Source organism: Octopus sinensis, linkage group LG7 (assembly GCF_006345805.1).
Source record: "Octopus sinensis linkage group LG7, ASM634580v1, whole genome shotgun sequence".
NCBI classification, from domain to species: domain Eukaryota; kingdom Metazoa; phylum Mollusca; class Cephalopoda; order Octopoda; family Octopodidae; genus Octopus; species Octopus sinensis.
Window position 1 is genome coordinate 30,137,980 of NC_043003.1, and position 23,161 is coordinate 30,161,140.

At 34.0% G+C, this 23,161-nt stretch overlaps 2 protein-coding genes across 3 annotated transcripts in view; both read right to left on the bottom strand.

The window, feature by feature from the left end:
* Positions 1–13,309, bottom strand: part of LOC115214307 (zinc finger protein 721) — a 27,916-nt gene extending 14,607 nt beyond the window's left edge. Inside the window, exons 1-4 of the mRNA XM_036504382.1 lie at positions 12,359–13,309; positions 8,247–9,931; positions 8,009–8,017; positions 407–514 (exon numbers count right to left, since the gene is read on the bottom strand). Of these exons, the coding sequence (XP_036360275.1) occupies positions 407–514; positions 8,009–8,017; positions 8,247–9,299 (1,170 nt within the window). The 5' untranslated portion in view covers positions 9,300–9,931; positions 12,359–13,309. The remainder of the gene's footprint in view (positions 1–406; positions 515–8,008; positions 8,018–8,246; positions 9,932–12,358) is intronic.
* LOC115214325 (zinc finger protein OZF-like) overlaps positions 1–22,757 on the bottom strand; it is a 25,645-nt gene extending 2,888 nt beyond the window's left edge. The window contains exons 1-2 of one of the 2 annotated variants that reach the window (XM_036504348.1): positions 22,406–22,757; positions 19,497–21,283 (exon numbers count right to left, since the gene is read on the bottom strand). In XM_036504348.1, the coding sequence (XP_036360241.1) occupies positions 19,537–20,823 (1,287 nt within the window). In that variant the 5' untranslated portion in view covers positions 20,824–21,283; positions 22,406–22,757 and the 3' untranslated portion in view covers positions 19,497–19,536. Of the gene's footprint in view, positions 1–19,092; positions 21,284–22,405 lie in introns of those variants that run through there. The other variant, XM_036504347.1, reaches the window with a different exon arrangement.
* Between the last annotated feature and the right edge of the window lie 404 nt (positions 22,758–23,161).

A 23,161-nucleotide genomic window follows, 5' to 3' on the forward strand; every position in this document is an offset into this window, starting at 1 on the left:
TCAGTAATTACCATTTGAATGTTCCCACAAACTCTGAAATAAAGAATATAAGGTAGAAAGGACAATGAAAATGAACATGTAAGTTATTACAGAAGGACCTTAAACAGACATGAAATAGAAAGGTAAAAAAAAATACATAGAGGAAAGACACAATTATATGGATAATGTGATAAAAGGATGAGGACTTAAGAAAGGAGATAGAATGGGATACATAAATCTATTCTATAATAGTTTAATGAATGTAACTTTTACAAGAAAGCAATTATTAAAATGTACACTACCTAGAAAAGTTTTATAAATTCCAATTTTAATGTATTTCTTTTTAGCAAAATGTGATTTTCAAGATTTTTTTTATTATTGAAGAGTTCAGCTTCATGATTCAATAACAAAACAAATCTTTATTTACTGTGACATAGTTATTTAACTCTGCAAGATAGTGATTTTTAATGTTTCTGTCCCTACCTGGCATACCTACAGAATTGTACCCCATCCAACTTTGTTTCCTCATAACTTTCTGAAAAACAGATATTTTTAATAAAATTTTTTTAAAAATATGTTTCAGATGGTTTAGATTACAATCATATCAGAATTTGTTAAAATCTTTTTCAGATGTGGTGGGGAGAAGAGCTTCAGATAATTCTTTTGCTTCAACTTTGTTTCTTCATAACTTTCTGAAAAATTAGTCCTTTTTAATGCAATTGTCTACAAATACCTATCAGATTGTGCAAATTATAATTACAACTGAATTTAATGGAATAGGAGTGGGTGGATATATCATACATCTCAATTTTGTTTCCTCATACATTTTGATGATATTGATTACAAATTACATAGAAAAAAATATTACTTTGAGAACAATTCTACCGTTTCCTGAAAATTCTCCGAAAGAAATCTTTGTAGAAAGGAGAGTACATTGCTAACACTAATTATTGGTTACATGTTTCTTTCATTAATTTACGGCAGCTTTAATCTCTATCTTTTAAACAAACTCAAATGTAGCCCATACTCTACATGGTTGTTTAGTATGTTAGAAATAGCAGGGATCATGTGGGCTTCAAAAGTAACCTGTTTTTTAAACATAATTGTAATTTGCATCATCAAAATATATGAGAAAACTAAGTGGAGATGTGTAAAATATCTCCCACATCCATTCTTTCCCCATATTAAATTCTGATATAATCACAATATACACCATCTGAAAGGTATTTGAAAATTGCATTAAAAAATACCCCTTTTCAGAAAGTTATGAAGAAAGTCAGACAGTAAACACTTATGCAGTTCTGCCCTAAATTTACTTACTAATCAAGTTCTATGAGACATAAATGATAAGAAAATTTAGATATATCAGAAAAATTACACAAATTGAGAATCAAGTGTGTAAATATCATTTAGCAACTTGTAAGTCTTTCTGCTAATAAAACAATACATAATCATTTGTATTGGAGCTATGTACAAACAGATAATCCAGGATCAATATCTGCATAAAAAAAAACAATAGTTTCTTTTTTTAATAGATTGTTAAGGAAAGAATGGTCAATTCTTGTAGCTGTTGTAGGCCCACTGATTGATGTTGTTAGTGTTTCTCTTGAACAGTTGCAGTTTGATTGTTGCAATAGGCGCAGGAGTAGCTGTGTGGTAAGTAGCTTGTTTACCAACCACATGGTTCCAGGTTCAGTCCCACTGCGTGGCATCTTGGGCAAGTGTCTTGTACTATAGCCTCAGGCTGACCAAAGCCTTGTGAGTGGATTTGGTAGACGGAAACTGAAAGAAGCCTGTCGTATATATATATGCATGTGTGTGTTTGTGTGTCTGTTTGTCCCCCTATGCTTGACAACCGATGCTGGTGTGTTTATGTCCCCGTTACTTAGCGGTTCGGCAAAAGAGACCGATAGAATAAGTACTGGGCTTACAAAAGAATAAGTCCCGGGGTCGAGTTGCTCGACTAAAGGCGGTGCTCCAGCATGGCCTCAGTCAAATGACTGAAACACGTAAAAGAGTAAAGAGAGAAGAAATTCTAGAAGATCAACAAACTAACAAGGAAGAATTGATAAAAGTACTTGGTGTGGGACGTAGTGGTGTAGACACAAGCCCCCACCCCACACAGAAAGATGAGCTACAAGAGAATCATAAGTGCGTGAGTTAGGTGACAGGAGACTGGTCAATGATGGAATGACAGAAGAGATACCATGATTGTGGGTCAGAAGTTGGAATGTACTGGTGAGTGACTAAAGGCCAATTAGTCGGGTGCCCTTTCTCTGGATGTGGTCCAAGATGTCTGTGTGTATCCGCTTAATGGGCTTCTGCACAATTTCCGTCAACTCAATTTCACTCACAAGATCGAACTGAAACTATTTGCCCAAGATGTGTCGGAGAGAGAGAGAGACAGACAGACAGACAGATGGTAAGCTATCGTAAAGACAAAGCCTAGAGTAGCTGATAGGATTGGAATGCTCTTTTACTTGAACTAGTTAATGAAAACTATTTTGATATAAATTACACTGATGTTAAGTAACGTATTGTTTTTTGTTGAACTATTATTATGTCTAAATTCACGCCTTGACACACCGATGAAAAACATGTAGATACATTGTCACAGAAAATAAACAATGAATATGTTTTCATTTAGTAATTGTCTATAAGCATGTTATTTAGCACGTGTCTGATTAGAGAATGTCTGACGAGAAACTATAAACAACGATAAGAAGGCAAGCAGAATAAGAAATTTAATAACAATTTTATCACGACTGATTATTGTTTAACATCTCCATTCATTTTGATGTTTTTAGATTTTGTTAAAGTAAATATAATTAAGCGCACTGAATACAATATAAACATATGTATATTTATTGTCAAAACAAATTCTCGATAGAATTCAGTAGGCTCCGTTGAACCTTGGGGGTGTGCAACCAATTAAAACACTTGGTGCTGCATTGATGCCCTTCCCCCACTTCTCCTTTTTCTTTTCTCTCCCTTTTTTTTTTCTTTTCGTTGTCTTCCTTTTGTAAAAAACTTATATTATGAAAGAATCACAACTATTGCTACATTAATAAAAATTTAGAATTTGAAGACACAAAAACCGAGACAGAAAGTCAACGTGACAAACTATAAATTAGGAATTCTAGATGTCCAAAATATATTAAAACTGTATAAACTGATTTGATTGAAATTCAGTTGATAAAGATGTATGACAATGGGAAACATTATAATAATCCGTCACAGTTAATAGCAAATACTTCAAGATCATGCATATTGACGATAAATAGTTTCAAAAACTGAACACCAGAATGATTTTTCCATGAATGTAAATAACAACTTGCCAGCTTAGTCCACGTAGATGTTACTACACATAAACATATTCAACAATTAGCTGCAGAAAAACAGATCAACTTACTGTTTCCTTTCTGTTTTTCACGCTGCTTGGTGAAATATTGAAAGTCGAACTGCTTTGTGGATATCTACGAACATACTGTAGTAAACGGCAGTGTTTACGCGAAATGTAGTAAACATACATTTGACGAAGTTCATTGACAACATACGACACAAGCCTGTCATAATACCGTTATGCAGACCTAATTAATCCATAGAATCATCGGCCGCGCTTTCGTAAAAGGACCTTTCTCTCACTCATCATTTTGTTTGATTAAATATACACAAGACGTAGAATGTAAAACCTCCTTTAAATAATACAAATTATGAAGACTGTAAGCAATTCCATTAATGTTGATATGACTAAAAGGTTTAGAAAGAAACATTTGTAGTGGTAGGTATGCCTGTGTGCGAAGAAATTTGATGTCCAACATGCGGTTACAAGTTCAATTTCACTGCATGGCACCTTGGCGATTGTCTTTTACAATTGCTCCAGGCTGACTAAAGCTTTATAAGTGGATTTGATAGACAGAAACTTTAAAAAAGCTTGTTACATAATGTGTGTGCGAGTGTTAAAGCCGTCTAAGGATCCATAAATCTGGAAAAAATGCACTTGTATATGTCAGTAGAATGGGTATATTAATTGAAGGTGTACAGTATTATATATCCATCACAGCCGATTTTACCAATTGGTTTTGCACGTGGCCGATGCCAGCGCCGCCTCGACTGGCTTCCATGCCGGTGGCACGTAAAAAGTACCAATCCGACCGTGGCCGTTGCCAGCCTCGCCTGGCACCTGTGCGGGTGGCATGTAAAAAGCACCCACTACACTCACGGAGTGGTTGGCGTTAGGAAGGGCATCCAGCTGTAGAAACATTGCCAGATAAGACTGGAGCCTGGTGCAGCCTTCTGGCTTCCCAGATCCCCAGTCGAACCGTCCAACCCATGCTAGCATGGAGAACGGACGTTAAACGATGATGATGATGATGATTCAACAGTGTTAAATAAGTTTGATTATTTAACCCTGCACTCTTCAGAGGTAGCCATTATGGAATGAAATATGGTGACTCTTCTCTTCTCAATCATATATAATAATAATAATGAAATTATTGTATACAGTGCTCAGGTGCACTCATCTCCTGCAGTAGCCTTGTGTACAAATGAGTTGCCATATATATATATATATATATATATATATATATATATATATATATATATATATATATATATTAGTGTAAATTTGGAGGGCTATATCTGGGCAAATACCATGCTGGCTCTTAGTTATGTTCTCGGTTACAGGTAACCACATCAGTTACTATTTAACATCTATGATGTAACAACCATAAAAATATGCCGTATGAATTTATAAAATAAAAGGAAATAAACTCCTACTTCATTATAATTATTGCTTGTGTGTGTGTGGTTGTCACCTACTACTGCTTGACAATCTGTGTTGGTGGGTTTACATCCTTGCAACTTAGTAATTCACCAAAAAGAAACTGATAAAATAAGTACCAGGCTTAAAATAAGTACTGGGGACAATTAGACAAAATCCCTTAAGGCAGTGCCCAAGCATGGCTGCAGTCCAATGACTGAAACAAATAAAAGTAAAAGAAAAAAGGAAAAATAGGAAATACTTAAGTTCATTTATAGAAATGGAATCTAATGTTTTGGGGCTGTTCTTTCATCTAAGATGTGTTCACATGTCACTGTGATAAATATATAAATAAACTGGAAAAGAAAAACATTAAGCAATGGCTAAAATATTTCCATTGTCTCAGCAAATAAGAAAGACAATTCCAGACTTGTTTAGAGTTTATTCTAAGCTCAACATTTAAAAATTATCAGTTTATATGGCTTCTAATTGAAACAATATCTTTCAAAACATCCTTCATGTACACTGTACTTTACTAAATAATAATTAAGTCTATAAATACAGTTGTAAGATTTCAAATATTCTATGTTCAAGGAAGACTAAAAAAAAAAATGGTTTTGCAATGTAAGGTTCCAACCAAGTTCTGGTATCAATGAAAACATAGTATAAAACAATACTTTGGAGAAATTCATAACTCTCAGTTATCTAAAGTGAGTGAAAGTAGAAAATTACCAATTGATTATTTTTACTTTTTATTGATTTTACACAATTTATAAATATTTTAGAGACATAACTCCTGACTGCCAGCTGTAGAGTATAAAAAGAGCATAGAAATAGAGAAACGGATTACTAAAATGAAAAATGTAATCAGAATAAAATTATTGGGGAATGAGGATACTGAAGACAAGGCAGTTTTGCTAGAGAGAGAGAGAGAAAGGAGAAAGATTAAAAGAATTATTTGGTGAACAAATTGTAATAACAGAGTTGCTGGTTCGAAGCGACGAACTACCACCAGTAGTACATAGTAAATTGAAAGTAAGTGAAATTTGTAAAACTTAAAATAATGTTTAAAAAATGATTAGCTATGATGTATCAACCCAGATACTGCTTCTACAAACCACTCTGATACCATCAAGCTGAATGATGGCTAGCTTGATAATTACAACATGACAGCTAGTGGAAGCCATCATAATTCAAACCAAGAACATGTCCACTCAGCACTCTTACAAACCTATTACCTTACACAACAGCAAGTTTACAGAGCAGAACTTTGCAAAAGCCTATTTTATTTCTTACAAACCTACACATATCCTTGGCAGTCACAACCCATGTTTCACTGCTATGTAGCATAGCTGTTCACTCACAGGCATCATACAGACTGCCTTTCACTGAGGGAGAGGCCCTTTGTTGCCAACAGAGGTAGGAGCTTCTGTTTTTCCTAGCTTATTCTTATTCTTGCAGCTATGCTCTTGGAGCAGCCACCTCTGCTACTGACTGGGTCACCTAGATAGCGGAAGCTATCAACTACCTCTAGCTTACCTACCTGGCATTTGATAGAGTCTATTTTCTGTACATTTTTAGTGTTTATTGTACCAGTCCACCTTCCACACACAAAACCGATTTTCCCAGTTAACCTTCCTCTGATATTGCTGCACCTCTTGTGTCTGTAGCTTGCACTTGGTACATCTTATGGAATTTCTGTCTACACCTTTCCTACAGATGAGCAGGGCCATCTACCTGAAGGGATTTGTGATTTGTCTGCTTTCCTACTTACTAAGACTTTGGTTTTTGCTGGGTTAACTCTAAGGCCCTTTGATTCTAGACCTTACTTCCACATCTGAAACTTCTCTAGTTCTGGTAGTGATTCAGCAATCAGAACAATGTCATCAGCAGAGAGAAGATCCCAGGGGCAGCCCATCTTAAATTCCTCTATTATTGCCTGGAGGACTATGATGAGCAAGAGAGGGCTCGGGAGTGATCCTTGGTGAATCCCTACTTGTACTATGAATTAATTACTATATTCGTTGCCAACCCTCACCTTACTGACAGTATCCCTGTACATGGCTTGTACAGCTCTCACCAACCACTCATCTATCCCTAGTTTCTGCATTGACCATCAGATATGAGATCGGGGGACCCTGTCAAAGGCTTTCTCCATGTCAACAAAAGCCAAGTACAGAGGTTTGTCTTTGGCTAGGTACTTCTCCTACAGCTGCCTTACAAGAAATATAGCATCAGTGATGCTTCTCCTTGGCACAAAACCAACTCCTAATTAGTTGGACTATGACACTCTCCATGACTTTCATCACCTGATCCAACAATTTGATACTGCTGTAATTATTTCTAAGGCATCACCTTTACCTTTGTAGCAGTTGACTATGATGCTGCTACACCATAATCAACTGGGCATGACTTCTTTGTGTACCACCTGATTAACTATATGGGTGACTAAACTATAATCCACACTGCCAGATATTTTAAACATCTTAGCAGTTATTCCTGATGGGCCAGAGACTTTCCCCATCTTCATATCCTTCATGGCTTTGTCCACAACACTACTGTCTATTTGGATTTCTGGTCCCTCTGTTGGAACAACATTACACAGACTCTCCTTCTTCCATGAGTTCTCTAAATTTAGTAGCCTTTCATAGTGGCACTTCCAAACCTTTTTCTTTGCAGAGTCACTAACTGCAAGTGAACTATTATCCATGTGAACACACCTCTTATGGACTAATTTATTAAATTCAAAACAATGTGAATGAATAAGCATTACTTTGGACAGAATGTGAATGCTAAATGACTAATTATCATAGTAAAGTAATAGAGTAGACAGGAGGTGAAAGACCCTTGAATGATAGATGAAAAGTGGAGAGTAAGGATTGCAAAAGTGTGGGAGAGAGTAAAAAATGGATAGAAACAGAGATGGAGGTGATCTGAGTAGTGAGATGCAGTAGTGAAAGGTGATGATGGTAAGAACAAGGAATTGACATCAAAAGGAAATTAGTAAGTGGAGAGAGAAGGATGACTGGCAGTATTAAAGGGGTGATGAAATACACAAACTTATACAGCAGAAAGAAATGATGGAATGATTTTTCCAGATTATTGCAATTTTAATTAAAAAACACAGGAGTAATTCAGTCAGAAGATAGAGTCATCAACTTTTCATATCAGAATAGTAGCAAATGTCTGAGTAAACAGAGAAGATATTAAATATAATCCACTGAAAAGTCCACATGTTTATATAAAATATTACATCTTATCACTTACCCTAAATTTCTATAAGATAAATGGTTAGAGAACATGTAAATTTACATTGTTCCATTATTATGGTGTAGAACATTCTGCAAGAATTTTCAATTTATGTTTATCAGAGACAAAATAAGACAATGAAAAACATAGTTTCTGAATTGCTCCAACCATCTACTTTTTCTAATCTGAGTCACAAGAATCCTATGTAGCTTCATGAAAATAACAGTTCTTATAAATTCTTTATAATGTTTTATTCTTTTATTGTTTGTTTTGCATGTGCTTTTTCTTTATGATTAGACAAACTCCTATTCTCATTGTAAGTTTTACTACACATATCACATTGATATGGTTTTACACCTGTGTGAACAGGTTTGTGACGATTTAAATTCTGATTATCAGCATATGATTTACCACAAATGTCACAGCTATATGGTCTCACACCTGTGTGACCACGTATATGAAGCGTTAAATGACCTTTCCGTGAAAACATTTTACCACAGATATCACAATGGTATGGCTTTTCACCTGTGTGAATACGTACATGTTGAGTTAAATGACCATTCTGTGAGAATGTTTTACCACAGATATCACAGTGGTATGGTTTCTCACCTGTGTGCAAGCGTATGTGTTTAGTTAATCCACTTTTGTCAAAGAACCTTTTTTCACAGATATCACAAGGGTATGGTTTCTCACCTGTGTGAATACGTACGTGTTGAGTTAAATGACCATTCACCGAGAATGTTTTACCACAGATTTCACAACGGTATGGATTATCACCTGTGTGCATGCGTATGTGTCTAATTAATGTACTGTTGTCAGTAAATGTTTTGCCACAGATATCACAGCGGTATGGTTTGTCACCAGTATGAGTGCGTGTGTGTCTAGTTAATCTACTATTACTAGAGAATGTCTTTCCACACATATCACAGTGGAATGGCTTGTCTCCTGAGTGAACATGTTTGTGATTAGTTAAGTTATTACATACAGAGAAGGTTTTCCCACAGATATCACAGTGGTATGGTTTTTCACCAGTGTGAGTACGAATATGAAGTGTTAAATGACCCCTTTGGGAAAAAGTTTTACCACAGATATCACAGTGAAATGGATTGTCACCTGTGTGAATACGTACATGTTGAGTTAAATGACCATTTACAGAAAATGTTTTGCCACAAATGTCACAGTGGTATGGTTTCTCACCTGTGTGCAAGCGTATGTGTTTAGTTAGTATGGTTTTGCCAGAGAATGCTTTTCCACAGATATCACAGTGATATGGTTTCTCACCAGTGTGAGCATGTTTGTGATTAGTCATATTACCTTTTTCAGAGAAAGTTTTGCCACAGACACCACTGTAATATAGCTGTTTACTTGCGTGAATGGATATGAGTCTGCACAGAAAAGGACTTCTGGAGAATGTTATAGCACAAATACAATATGTTTTGTCTCCTTTATGAGTAAATTTGTGAAGAATTTATTTATCAATTTAGAAGATGTTCTCCTCCAGATATCAAAGTTATATCGACTCTCACCTGAATGAATACATTGGTGTGTAGTCAAATGACCTTGCTCAGAGAATGGTCTATTACAAGTATAACAGTGTTATACCAGTATGACACTGGTGCTTAGTCAAATTATTGTTACAGAAGAAACATTTGCCACAGATAATGTATTGCTAAATTCTTTCATCTGAGCAATTGTTTAAATAAGGTATTAGATTGAATAAATGTTTATTTGATATGATTTCTTATGTGTATCTACCTACACATGTCTGATAATATATTTTCCACATCTCAATTACACTGTTTATAACCTTGATTTTAATTTTACAGCAATGTGGAGTTATGGAGAACAATTACTTGTGAACTTGATAATATCATTCTTCTGTTTCCATAAACTGAAAAATTTCTTGAATCAGCAATTTGCATTTCAATGTCACCACAAACTCTGAAATAAAGAATATATGGTAGAAAGAACAATGAAAATTTAACATGGAAGTTATTGAATGCTAAAATAACAAAGAAAGATCAGAAAATACCTACAGAGGAAAGACAACAATATGGCTATGTAGTGAAAATGAATGATCCTATGTGTGGCTAGAAAAATTTAGGAAGAAGATAATATTGGGATACACAGATACATAGCAAAAGATACAAGAATGTTTTTAGTCAGACTTGTAGGAACAGATATCTCAGGGACATCATTTGCATTGAAAACTATTGTTTAGTTACTATTAATATTTTTAATACAATTAGTATTAAAAAGCTAGGAAATAATGACATGGACAGTAAAACAATAATAGTCAGTGAAAAATATAATTATTTTTGAAAACTCTCATCTGTTTCCAAGAAAGATAATATTTACCCTTGACTAGCCATATTTTCTTTGTAGAATACAAGCAAAGGACACTACTTGTATGACAGTGACGCTCATTTACAATTATCATGCAAAGGTAAGACAAGGGGAGACTAACATATACACACACACATATATATATATGTAAATATGTGTGTATATCCTTGAATATATATATATATATATATATATGAGTGCAGGACAAAAGCCCCACGGTTATATTTTGCTTTTTTCACCTTTTACTTGTTTTAGCCATTAGATTGTGGCCATGCAGAGGAATCACCTTTTTTATTTTTACTTGTTGCAGTCATTAGACTGTGGCCATGCTGGGGCACCACCTTGAAGAATTTTTAGTCGAATGTATTGACGCCAAAATTTTAAAAAATTTTATTTGTTGCTGTTATTAGACTGTGGCCATACTAGGGCACTGCCTTGAAGAAATTTTAGTTGCAGAAAAATCAGCATTTTAAAATTTTAATTTAAAGTCTTTTGTTTTCTTCTCTCAGCACTTATAGATTAATGAGAATGGGCTGACCTTTTGAACTTTCTCTGGCCATAGAAGGTCTAACAGAATTATGGCGCTGAAGGCTCGTCCATTTGAACATACTTCTTATCGCTTTTATATTTCTGCACATTTTTTGAAGTAAATGCTTTCTCTTTTGTTATAATTCAGGCAATACGTACATTGAATAGTAAAGTCTTGTGTTCTGTTATTCTATTCTACTTATTTATTTTCGATTGAATATATTTTGTTTACTTACTGGAATTTTGGAAAATAAAAGTTTTTTAATAATTTTAATAGTCAGAACAGTTGTTAAAGGAGATCTCCTTTGTGTTTCAAGCACATTCAGAGACCTGGCTTTTCTATGGAGATCAAACTTTGTTTTCAAAGGTAGGAGTTCAACAAGATGATCCTCTAAGTTCCTTCCTGCCTTCTCTCATCTTTATGGATACCATTAAGAAATGTGTGCTCTAAATTTATGGTGTTTGGATGACAACACACTTCAGTAAAATAAGTACAGTTTTGCCAGGTTTCTCCCACAGACACACACAAACCTTGGGTAAAAATTAAAATTGTCAAAGTGTGAATTAATTTTCATGAATTCAGATTCTAGTCAGAGATAGCCAATTTTGAAAGGTTTCAAGCTGCAACCCATGGTATCAAGCTCACTTACATATAAAAGTTAATCCTTTTAAGAAGTCCATTCTGCTGGAAGCAAAACTTTAAAAGGTATGGTAGAAAAAGATCCCAGGCAAGATAAACACAAACAGTACCCTGTTGATTGTACCCAGCATTTTTATAATTAGGCAGGTGAATGCTAAAGGCAGATATGAAAAAAACAGGAACCGGCAAGATTTTATGTATATCTCATATTCATAGGTTTTATTAAAGAACTCGTTAAATATAAACACATTCAGCATAAAAATGAGATATTAGTTGAAATATGCTAACAGTAAAAAATACATTTTCATTCAGTTATTTTTTACTGACATATTTACTTAATACGTCTGGCATAAACTAGAGGCGAGATGTTGCAAACAATAGAAAACAAAAAATGTTTGAGATTACTTTTACAATAATTTATTAATAATATCTATGATGTATTATCTTTCTACTATATTTTGATGTTTTGGAATTTCGTTCAAATGAATATCGATAAGCATGCTGAACATACAATCCCTCGACTCTCGTGGGTGTTACGTTCCAAAACCTGTATTTACATACATGTACTGAGTGGATACACTGACCGGGTGTCCAAAATAAGAGATATAACCGTGGAACGTATTGCTTTGTCATAATTCATAACAAATTATTCAAGATTATTATGAATGGTAAACGTCACTGATGTTTATGTTACGAAGAAATCTATTTGCATTTCATTTACATTTAAATAGAAATATCTGAATGTAAATAACATCTCACTATTAATACGCCATTCAGTGGGTTGTTACAACAGAGATGATCGCACTAGAAATACTGAAACATAGTAACAATGAGCTAACAACAGATCAACTTACTGTATTTTGTCCTTTCTTTTCTTTTTTACTATTTGATGTAATATTAATGCGTGGGGGGCGGAGCAGTGGATATTAAAAGACAGAAATTATCTAACATGCTCAATTAAGTGAACTAAAATGACAACACAAAACAAGCTGACAGATTTTGGTACAGACCTAATTAATGTATTAAATCTTCAACATTATTTTCGTAATATTATTTTCAAGTGGTAACGAATTTAGTGCAGTGCAGTGATCATTAAAAACGCTAACTAGAAACAACGATTCACTCAAATAAATAAAATTCTTTTCTTCTCTAGGCACAAGGCCCGAAATTTTGGGGGATTGCGGGAGAGCAGTTGGTTAGATCGATCACAATATGTAACGGTAAATTTTGACCCTTTCATTCGCACGATTTTCACTAAGAAAAAAAAAAAAAAAACTCGGATTTTTTGCGTGGAATCAAGTACCCTGACCTCCTAATATGCAGCAAATCCCTTATTTTTGTTCGAAAAAAAGGGGTGGGTGGGAAACGCCTCCCCCTATCCCGGAGTCATCGGAAATTTTTTTGGTTAATGTTTACTTCTTGACCCGGAAATGAAAATCGAAAAGAAAAACATACTGGAATGAGTGTAAAACAATGTGTAGGAAACGAATATGAAAAAAATGCGCGCAAATCAACGGGAGGGTGGGGAGAGGACTTCGGAAAATTCACAATGGGTTTTTTTTCAATGAAATTTTATATAAATACCTTTGAAACGGCATATATTATGACTATAAAGTAATTTATGGGAAAAATCTTCAGGTGGGGAGAGGACTTTCGGAAAATTCCCAAGATCCGAATTTTTCCTCGTTATATTCCGAAATCACATTTAACTTTCTACAGATACCCTAACGTAGTACTACTACACTACGTAGTGTTTGTTTCTCCCCACTTTCAATAAATTTTAATGTTTTGGCTTCAATTTTGTTTCATTTTCAATCATCTTTACGCTTTTTTTAACCCTTCGTCGTTATTCTCATTCATTCGTTATTACTCTGTCTGTCTCTCTCTCTCTCTCTCTCTCTCTATATATATATATATATATATATTATATATATATATATTATATACATACATATATATATATATACATATACATACATATACACATATATATATACACACATACATGCACACACACATATATATATATATGTGTGTGTGTGTGAATTTTCTGAAGTCCTCTCCCCACAAATTACTTTATAATCGTAATGTATGCCGTTTAAAAGGTATTTCTATAAAATTTCATTGAAAAAACAAACATTTTCCTAAAAGTTATCAGGGGGAAAACTCGGATTTTGTGAATTTTCCGAACTCTTCTCCCCACACCTTGGAAAAGATTTTCCCCAGAAAGTTCATTACAATCGCAATGTATGCCGTTTGAATGGTATTTCTATAAAATTTCATTGAAAAAAATCCCATTTTCCTAAAAGTTATGAGGGAAAAATTCGGATCTTGTGAATTTTCCAAAGTTCTCTCCCCACCCTACCGTTGCTTTGCACGCATTCTTTTTTCTTTTCACATATTCGTTTCCTCCACATTGTTTTACACACATTCCAGTATTTTTTTTTATTATTTTCATTTCCGGGTCAAGATGTAAACATTAACCATTTTTTTTTCCAAGTTGAATGCATTCTGGTGACCTCTTAATATGCTACAAAACCCTTTTTCGGATCCGGAAAACGGGGTGGGGTGAGGTAGAAGCCTCAGGAATGACACCTGCACGATTTTCACTAAGAAAAAACAAACAAAAAGAACTCGGATTTTTTTAATGAAATCAAGTACCCTGACCTCCTAATATGCTGCAAACCCCTTACTTTTGTGTAGAAACGAAAGTGGGGGAACAGAGACCCGAACCACCCCACCCCCATCCATATCCTGGAATCATTGGAAATTTTGTTTTCGTTAAATGAATTCCCATGATCTCCTAAAATGCTATAAAACCCAGAAAATGGGGTAAATCCCTCAGAAATTTCACCCCCACCCCCATTTTCAAATATTTTTTGCTATTTCTTTCTTCACCCATAATTTTAAATAACATTTTGCAGAAATACATTTTCGAGAGAGTGTGGATTATGTTAGATTGAAAATTCAAAGAAGTTTGAAATGAATAAGTGAAAATGCAGAGGTTATAGAAGTTAGTGGTAAGGAAGTGTGTGGAGAGATAATGAATGATAAATTCATCTAAAAAAAAACACGTCAGAGTTTTTTAATGTATGCGTGAAACAAAGTAAAAATATATTAAAACAAAATATCTTTTTCCTATCTCTTAAAATTACTGGATATAAAATATATAATAATCCCAGATTGCAGAATAGATTTGAAAAACTAAAGCATTTTCTCTTTGCAATTTTTGGCACCGAGATGAGTTTTATTTTTGTGTGGGGAGAGAGAGAGGGAAAGAGAGAGTGAGTGAGAGAAAGAGAGAGTGAGTGACGTAGTTTACCTAAAATTTGAATGGAGTAACAATATATCATAATTATATATATCATTATATATCATCATCGTTTAACCTCTCTCTCTCTCTCTCTCTCTACCCACACAAAAATAAAACTCATATTGGTGCCAAAAATTGCAAAGAGTAAATGCTTTAGTTTTTCAAATCTATTCTGCAATCTGGGATTATTATATTATATCCAATGATTTTAAGAGGTAGAAAAAAGATATTTTAATATATTTTTACTTAATTTCACACATACATGTAAAAACTCTAACGTGCTTTTTGTAGATGGATTTATCGTCCATTATCTCTCCACACACTTCATTACCACTAACTTTTATAACCTACATATCTTTAGCATTTTTAGAGCTGGAGCCCATATGAATGGAAGGTGAGATGTGTGTGGAAGGAAAAAAATGTATAAAGAATAACAATTTTTTTTTTTTGATGAGACTATATATTGGTTACCAAAGAACACCACCTGAATATAACAGTTGGTGTTAGGAAGGCCATCCAGCCATAGAAACCATGTCAAATCAGATTAGAGTCTGGTGCAGCTCCCCAACTTTCCAGCTCTGGTCAAACCATCCAACCCATACCAGCATGGACAATGGATGTTAAATAATGATGATGAGGGAAACATAATATATGACAACTATCATCATCTTCACGGTAGTCAGCCTCCCCTTTTACATCCTCGTCCTCCACTTCATTATCATCACCATTTTTACAGCTTCTTTTTTCCATACAAGGGTTGGATGAGAGTTATTTAGACAATATTCTACAAAACTCTTTTTTGGGTCCAGAAAATGGGGTGTGGTGGGATAGGATAAAACCCTCAGAAATTTCACCCCCATCCCCATCTTGCTCACTTTTGCTGTGGCCACCACCAGAATCTGCATGTCAGCATGTAGGTAAACAGACTAGTCAATAGAATGTTCAAGTTGTCAGTGGTAAAAAATGCTCAGACTATCACATGTGATTCATCAAAGCATGTTTGATTGTGCAACAACTTAGCATTACCACTAAATCCTACTCCCCAACTAGCAGGAATTTAGCCTTTTTTTTTTTTTGTCACCATATTTCTCATAAAATGCTGTCTTTGTTTAATTTAATTTCAAAAAGTTAAAATATCTTTCTCACAATTTAGCTGATGCTGGGACCAAAAATTGACGTGAAATTTCCTTATCTGCACGTGTATGTTTGTGTTTCCTTGTTTTTACATCACATAATGATTGTAAACAAGCATTAATTATTTATTGCCAATCTGCCACGAAAAGATGACTGACAATGGAAAAATATCATCTTGCTTGGAAACAGACGAGGGTTGGTGATATTGTTTTCATTTTCTATAACTGTATAAACTGCTTTCTCAACAATGCGGTAAAATTTTTTTTTTTCTCCAGAATAGATGTAGGAGCGGCTGTGTGGTAAGTAGCTTGATTATGAACCACATGGTTCCGGGTTCAGTCCCACTGCGTGGCACCTTGGGCAAGTGTCTTCTACTATAGCCTCGGGCCGACCAAAGCCTTGTGAGTGGATTTGGTAGACGGAAACTGAAAGAAGCCCGTCATATATATGTATATATATATATATGTATGTGTAATATACATGTATGTGTATATGTTTGTCCCCCAACATCGCTTGACAACCGATGCTGGTGTGTTTATGTCTCATTAACTTAGCGGTTTGGCAAAATAGACCGATAGAATAAGTACTAAGCTTACAAAGAATAAGTCCTGGGGTCGATTTGCTCGACTAAAAAGGTGGTGCTCCAGCATGGCCACAGTCAAATGACTGAAACAAGTAAAAGAGTAATTAATGTAGGACTTTGAAAACACGTCACAGATCACCTATCTTCTGATAATGTTGCAGCAATAGTTTCATCAGTAGCACCTGTCTCTATAATAAAAGGTAAAGTGTGGTCATTTACAGCAACCACAGCCTGTTTGATATAATTTATAATAGAGTTGATGCAATTTACAGTATTTTCAGACAGAAGGAAATTTGTACAATAATCAGTTTGTCTTTATCTTTTAGTCATGAGGGTTGGCAATACCCATGATTCTTTACAAGGACTCTAAAACAGGTAGGGGAAGGGAGATATCATTGAACTGGAGACCAAAAACAAGTCCTTGCAACTGAGTGAACTCTGCAAAAGACACCAATGATGCCAAGTGGTAGTGTTATAAGGGATTAAGGCTACCGCCCAAGCAGGAGTTGAACTCAGAATGGAGAGAGCCAGAAATTCTGCAAGACATCCAATCCAACATTTTGTTTCACCATCCATAGTCTTGTGATGAGATTTTATTTTTGATAATCTGACCCCAAAAATGTTTGAATATATTCAAGACTAAAAGGTATCTCATACAAATGAAGATTATTTCTTCAACCTTTATAGTTTAAATACACAATCATGACCCAATACAAACTCTATTGAAATTCGTGTATACTTCTACCCAGGTTTTGATTTATGGAGGCACGAGTCTGGCATGTTTCATGCGGTACTTTAACACAAGTTCTACCTGTTTTAAAAGTTATACTTATCTATGGTTTATATCTATTATTCTTGTTTGTGTGAGTTTGCAGTAGGATTTTATGACTTGATGCTCTTCCTATTACCAACCTTTACTGTCTTTTCAAGTAAGGAAATCTTATTTTATTCCAGAAGTATTCAAAAGTACAGAGCAACCTGCTATAACATCAATTGGTTATGTCAACATCAGTTTCACTCAAGCAGCAACAAGCATGGAATATCAACATTCACACACACATGATAGGCTTCTGTCAATTAAATTCACACACAAGGCATTGATTGGCTTGACACTTTCTCATAATACCAGAATGCCTGTGCATATAAAAAAAATGTGTATAATGTCTCGAAAATTACAGGCTAAACAGAAGAACACAAACTTCAGTTTGTTTTGATTAAGTCAGGTCTGATAATGATTAGGACATACTTGAATCCTCTATTTCCATAGCTTAAACTTTTTACACATTAAAAAGAATTTGAAGGTTTGTGAAATTTGTGTGATTTCACTACTCTGCCCATTACATGATAACATTTAAATTAATTAAATTGTTCTGATAAAATAGATTTCAAAGATAACTCCTAAGTAAAGGAAATATGTTTCCAGTAGCTCCTCTCGTAAATATTTCTTTGAAAAAAAAAATAACACAATATTATTAATATCAAACTGCTGTTACATGAAAAGCTATGAGGTCCCAAAATTGGTTTCAAATTTTTGGCACAAGACCAGCAATTTTGGGGGAGGGAGTAAGTTAATTATATTGACCCCAGTACTCAACTGGTACTTATTTTATCAAAAAGATGAAAGCAAGATCAACCTTTGCAGAATTTGAACTCAGAAAGTAAAGATGGAGGAAATGCCACTAAGCATTTTGCCCAGCACAGTAATAATATTAAGGTTATTCTATTAAGGTAACTAGGTACTGAAGTTATTCTAAATAAATCAGTGAAGGCTTCTGTCAATTAAATTCACATATTTATCATTATTTAATGTTCATTTTCCATGCTGGCATAGATTGGGCAGTTTGACAGAATCTGATGAATTGCATCAAACCTCCACTGTCAGCTTTAGCATGAATTCTATGGCTGAATGCCCTTTCTAATGCTAATAACCTGAAGAGTGTATTGGATGCTTTTTTCATGCCACCAGCACTAGTGAGGTCACCAAATAACTTGCAAGACAAAAAATGAAGAGGAAGAAGGAAAAATCCTCCTTGATTAAAATAAGGTAGTATTTGAGAGGGAAAAAAGGAGTGGTGGTTTTATGCCAAATGTTAAAGCTAAAGTGTGATGGAAGGATAAGCCCAGGTGTCTTGCTATATAGGAGATATAAGGCTACCTTTCATTATATAAGGGTGAGATTAATAAAAAGAAGATAGAGGTGGTAGTGGTGGGATGCTTGAGTATCTTAAGATACAAGAGAGGATACAGACAGTGGATCAAGGGCACGGAGTTTCATAAGAGTGTGATGGGAGAGTAATAGGTATAAAGTTTAATTGTAAATTATAACAACTCATTTCTAACACTAACTTTCTAGTAGATAAATGTAAATCTACATCCACTTCTATTACTTGTAGAATGTTCTGGTAAAAGGTTAAAGTAAATCTGCAGTTTATATTTGTCTGAAAGGAAAGGAAGAAATATATTACAGTATGAAAACATTAGAAATCAGTGAGATTTCTGCGTTTGAATAATCTTACTGTGTGTAAATAATTTTATTGAACCCTTTCTCAATCATGTAGGTCAGCTGGCTGACTTACATAATGACAAAATAGATTGTTTCATAATGTTAGAAATAGAAAATATTACAACAATGTGATATATAATTTTTGTTGAAATGTATAAATTATTTTCAAATATTTTGACACTTTTGATACAAATCCATCTGAGACTGCCTCTGGTTCTATGACGAACACTTCTTTGTTTAAAGTGATCTAAATTAAAATCTCCACTAAAATTTCATATTAATTTATGCTCCACAAATGAGCTTAATAATAAGTTATTTTACAAAATTCTTTATATGTTTCAAAATAAATTGAAACAAAGGCAGTGTATTATAACAGAAGAGTTAAATAAAAACATTATATAAACACAACTTTCATCCATTTTCCATTCAACAAAATTTCATTGTATTGACTTATGAAAATACCCAGGTGGCTTCATGAAGCAAATTCTCCCAAGCCATTCTATTGTTCTATGGGCAGGCTTTCATGTGATTTTTGTTTATGTTTAGTTAAACTTCTACTTTCAGAATAAGTTTTACCACAGATATCACAATGATATGGTTTGACACCTGTATGAACAGGTTTGTGACGATTTAAATTCTGATTATCAGCATATGATTTACCGCAAATATCACAAGTGTATGGTCTCACACCTGTATGAACACGTACATGAAGTGTTAAATGACCTTTTTGAGAAAATGTTTTACCACAAATATCACAGTGAAATGGATTCTCGCCTGTGTGAATACGTACATGTTGGGTTAAATGACCGTTTTGAGAGAATGTTTTCCCACAGATATCACAATGATATGGCTTTTCACCAGTATGCATGCGTATGTGTATAGTTAAGCTATTACTCTCAGAGAATCTTTTCCCACAGATATCACAGTGGTATGGATTGTCACCAGTATGCATGCGTATGTGTCTAGTTAAAGCACTATTACCAGATAATGTTTTCCCACAGACATAACAACAGAATGGCTTCTCTCCTGTGTGAACTTGTTTGTGACTAGTCAAATTATTACATACAGAGAATGTTTTTCCACAGATATCACAATGGTATGGTTTCTCACCAGTATGAGTACGCTTGTGTTTAACCATGCTTCCTCTTTGCGAGAATGTTTTCCCACAGACATCACAGTGATATGGTTTTTCGCTTGAATGAATGTACTTGTGTCTATTTAAATCAGAACTTCGGGAAAATGTTTTAGAACAAATACCACACTGATATGGTTTCTCTCCTGTGTGAATACGTTTGTGAACAGTTAATTCACCATTTTGTGAAAATGTTTTTCCACAAATATCACAGTGATATGGTTTCTCACCTGAGTGAATATATTTGTGTTTAGTCAAATGAGCTTGCTGAGAGAATGCTCTCCCACAAATATCACAGTGATATGGTTTTTCACCAGTATGAATACGTTTATGCTTGGTCAAATTACCACTGTCAGAGAAAGTTTTACCACAAATTATGCATTGGTAAATTTTCTTTTCTTGCCGAACATTCTTATGCAAAGACAAAGAGTTGTTTTTAGTAATTGTTTTACTATAAATTTTTAAATATTTAAGTTTTGAGCTTGTATGAAGTAATTTTTGCTTAAATAAAGCATTAGATTGTGTGAATGTCTTTTTAATGATGTTTGAATGATATGGTTCCTTTTGTTTATTTATACATGTCTGTTTAGGTAGGTCACTAGATTCAGGATGTGTTTGCTCACAAACTTGACTCTCACACAGTTTATTCTCCATAATTCTTCTATAAATATTGTAAAATATTATGTTATTTTCAAATGCTTAATGCAGAATAATAAACTTTTAAAACTTCTCAGCAAATACTGTCTTATAATGTATTTTTTCATAGAGAGAAAAGTGATATTTGACGAAGTCTGAAAATGTTTCAGACATAAAGGAACAGTTTCAAGATATTTTATTACAAGTTTTCTTCCAAGATTTCAATCTTGGAACTAAAATTCAGCAAGTAAACTGACTTCAGTTCTCAAGATATACTGAGATATGCTTGACATTACACATAAATCAACTGAATCTTCATTCTCTATTACTGTTTATAACCTAATTTAAATTCCACAGCAACTCCAATAAAGCTGTTAAGAACATAATATCGATAAGGTCAGTCTTCCGTTGTCAAAATGTGACATATTTCTTGATATATCTTGAGTTAGCAATTATCATCTCAGTGTCATCACAAATCCTGAAATAAAGAATATAAGGTAGAAAAGTCAATGAGAAAGTCAACATCAATGTTATCAGTGATAGGACTTGACTAGAAACACATTGAGTACCAAAGAAATCTATATATATATATAATCATATCTATATAGGAAAAACAAAATAATATGGATAATATGATGTAAGGATGGGAACTAGAAAGGAGATTATAATGGAATATGCAGCTACAGAAAGAGAACAGGAATCATTTTAGTGGGACTTCAGGGATGATTCTTACAAGGAAAACAATAGAACATGTAATAACGTCAAATTAACTTGAAAAAAAGTTACAACACTGCGTAAACATTTTTCTTACTCTTTACATACAATGATGTTTACATTGATGAGTCAAGACGTAGATGTCTCTGAGCAACCACCAACAGCTACTGCAATTTAGGTAAGATAATGGTCTTTGATGCTGTGGAGGGACGGCCAGGGAAATATTGAATGAAGACTAAAGACAAAACATATTGGAACACTTTATCGAGAGTGCTAAATGACGTAAACTGATAGTTACATTTTTTTTTCTTTTTCAATAAAAAAAAAACTGAATATGATTAAACAGGCTGAATGCAAGATAGATTTTTATATTTATACATACACACTCTTAAAGACTCTGTAGGGGGGAAAAATGGATGTCCCAAATATAATTTCACTACAAAATGAATTGTTTGAAATGAGACTCAGCTGACAAAAGAAAGAAAAGAATTATGGAAAGCATTGTAGCAATATGTCACCATTAATAATAGATAATTTAATGTCACCATAATTAGTAGCTGTAAATATTGTTTAAACTGAACATCGCTGACCCTTAATTTTAAAAAAGTAATACATATTGTGAGTTGTTACAGCAGAGACATTTTTACTGGTAACACTGGGGAGTCTCAACGTAGTCACCCGCTCTGCTAGAAATAACAGCCACCTTCACTCGAATCACAACTACTGTCTTAAAGGAAATGACACATTAGACAATGTAATCCGAAACAAACATAAAAAAAGACGGGATGGTCAGAGTTGGAATGCCTTACATCATAGGTTTGTTCAGTCGGGGCTAATTTGGGATGAAAACAACAATAACATCGTTAGCAACCAACAACAAATCAACTTACTTTGTTTTTATTTTTTTCACTCATGTAAACAATATTAGGTGAACGGAGCTGTGGATATTAATAAACACAACATACTTTTCACATGTTCGTTCAATGAACTTTTTTGATAACAAGCGAACAGATTTAATACACGCAAATCAACAGCTGTACTTTCGTAAAATGACTTGAATTATATTGTTCAGTATATAGGTGATGGAATGGTAGAATCGTTAGAACGCCAGAGAAAATATCTTGAGGTATTTTTAAGGGGTTCTTTACGTCCTGAAATCAAATCTAGCCGTGATCAACTAAGTCTTTCGTCTTTATGTACTCTTAATGAATGTAACAAACCACCAGCCGTACTTTCGTAAAAGTCTACCATTTTAAGTTAGTGGTAGATTGATCTCTATGTTTTAACAGTTCAATAGAATAGAATTTGCTGTGTAAGTTTCATAAGATAGAAACATGCACCAGTGAGTTTTAAAGACCAGATCCACTTCTATCTGTATCATTGTTTACCCAAAATTTTAAGAGTTGATCTTATTGGAATCTTTCTTTTATATTTGAATCACCATCATCTAGAGGGAGTTTCTGTCTATTAACTGCATATATAATGTCTATATGTGTTGTATTTGATTTTAGCATGCATAACGCTGTCTTCAGTGCCATTACCTTCATTCTACTTCTATATATATATATCAGTACTAACTGTTAAATATGTAAGATCCTACAATATGTATTAAGTTTTAAATTAGACTACGACAGTAAAATGC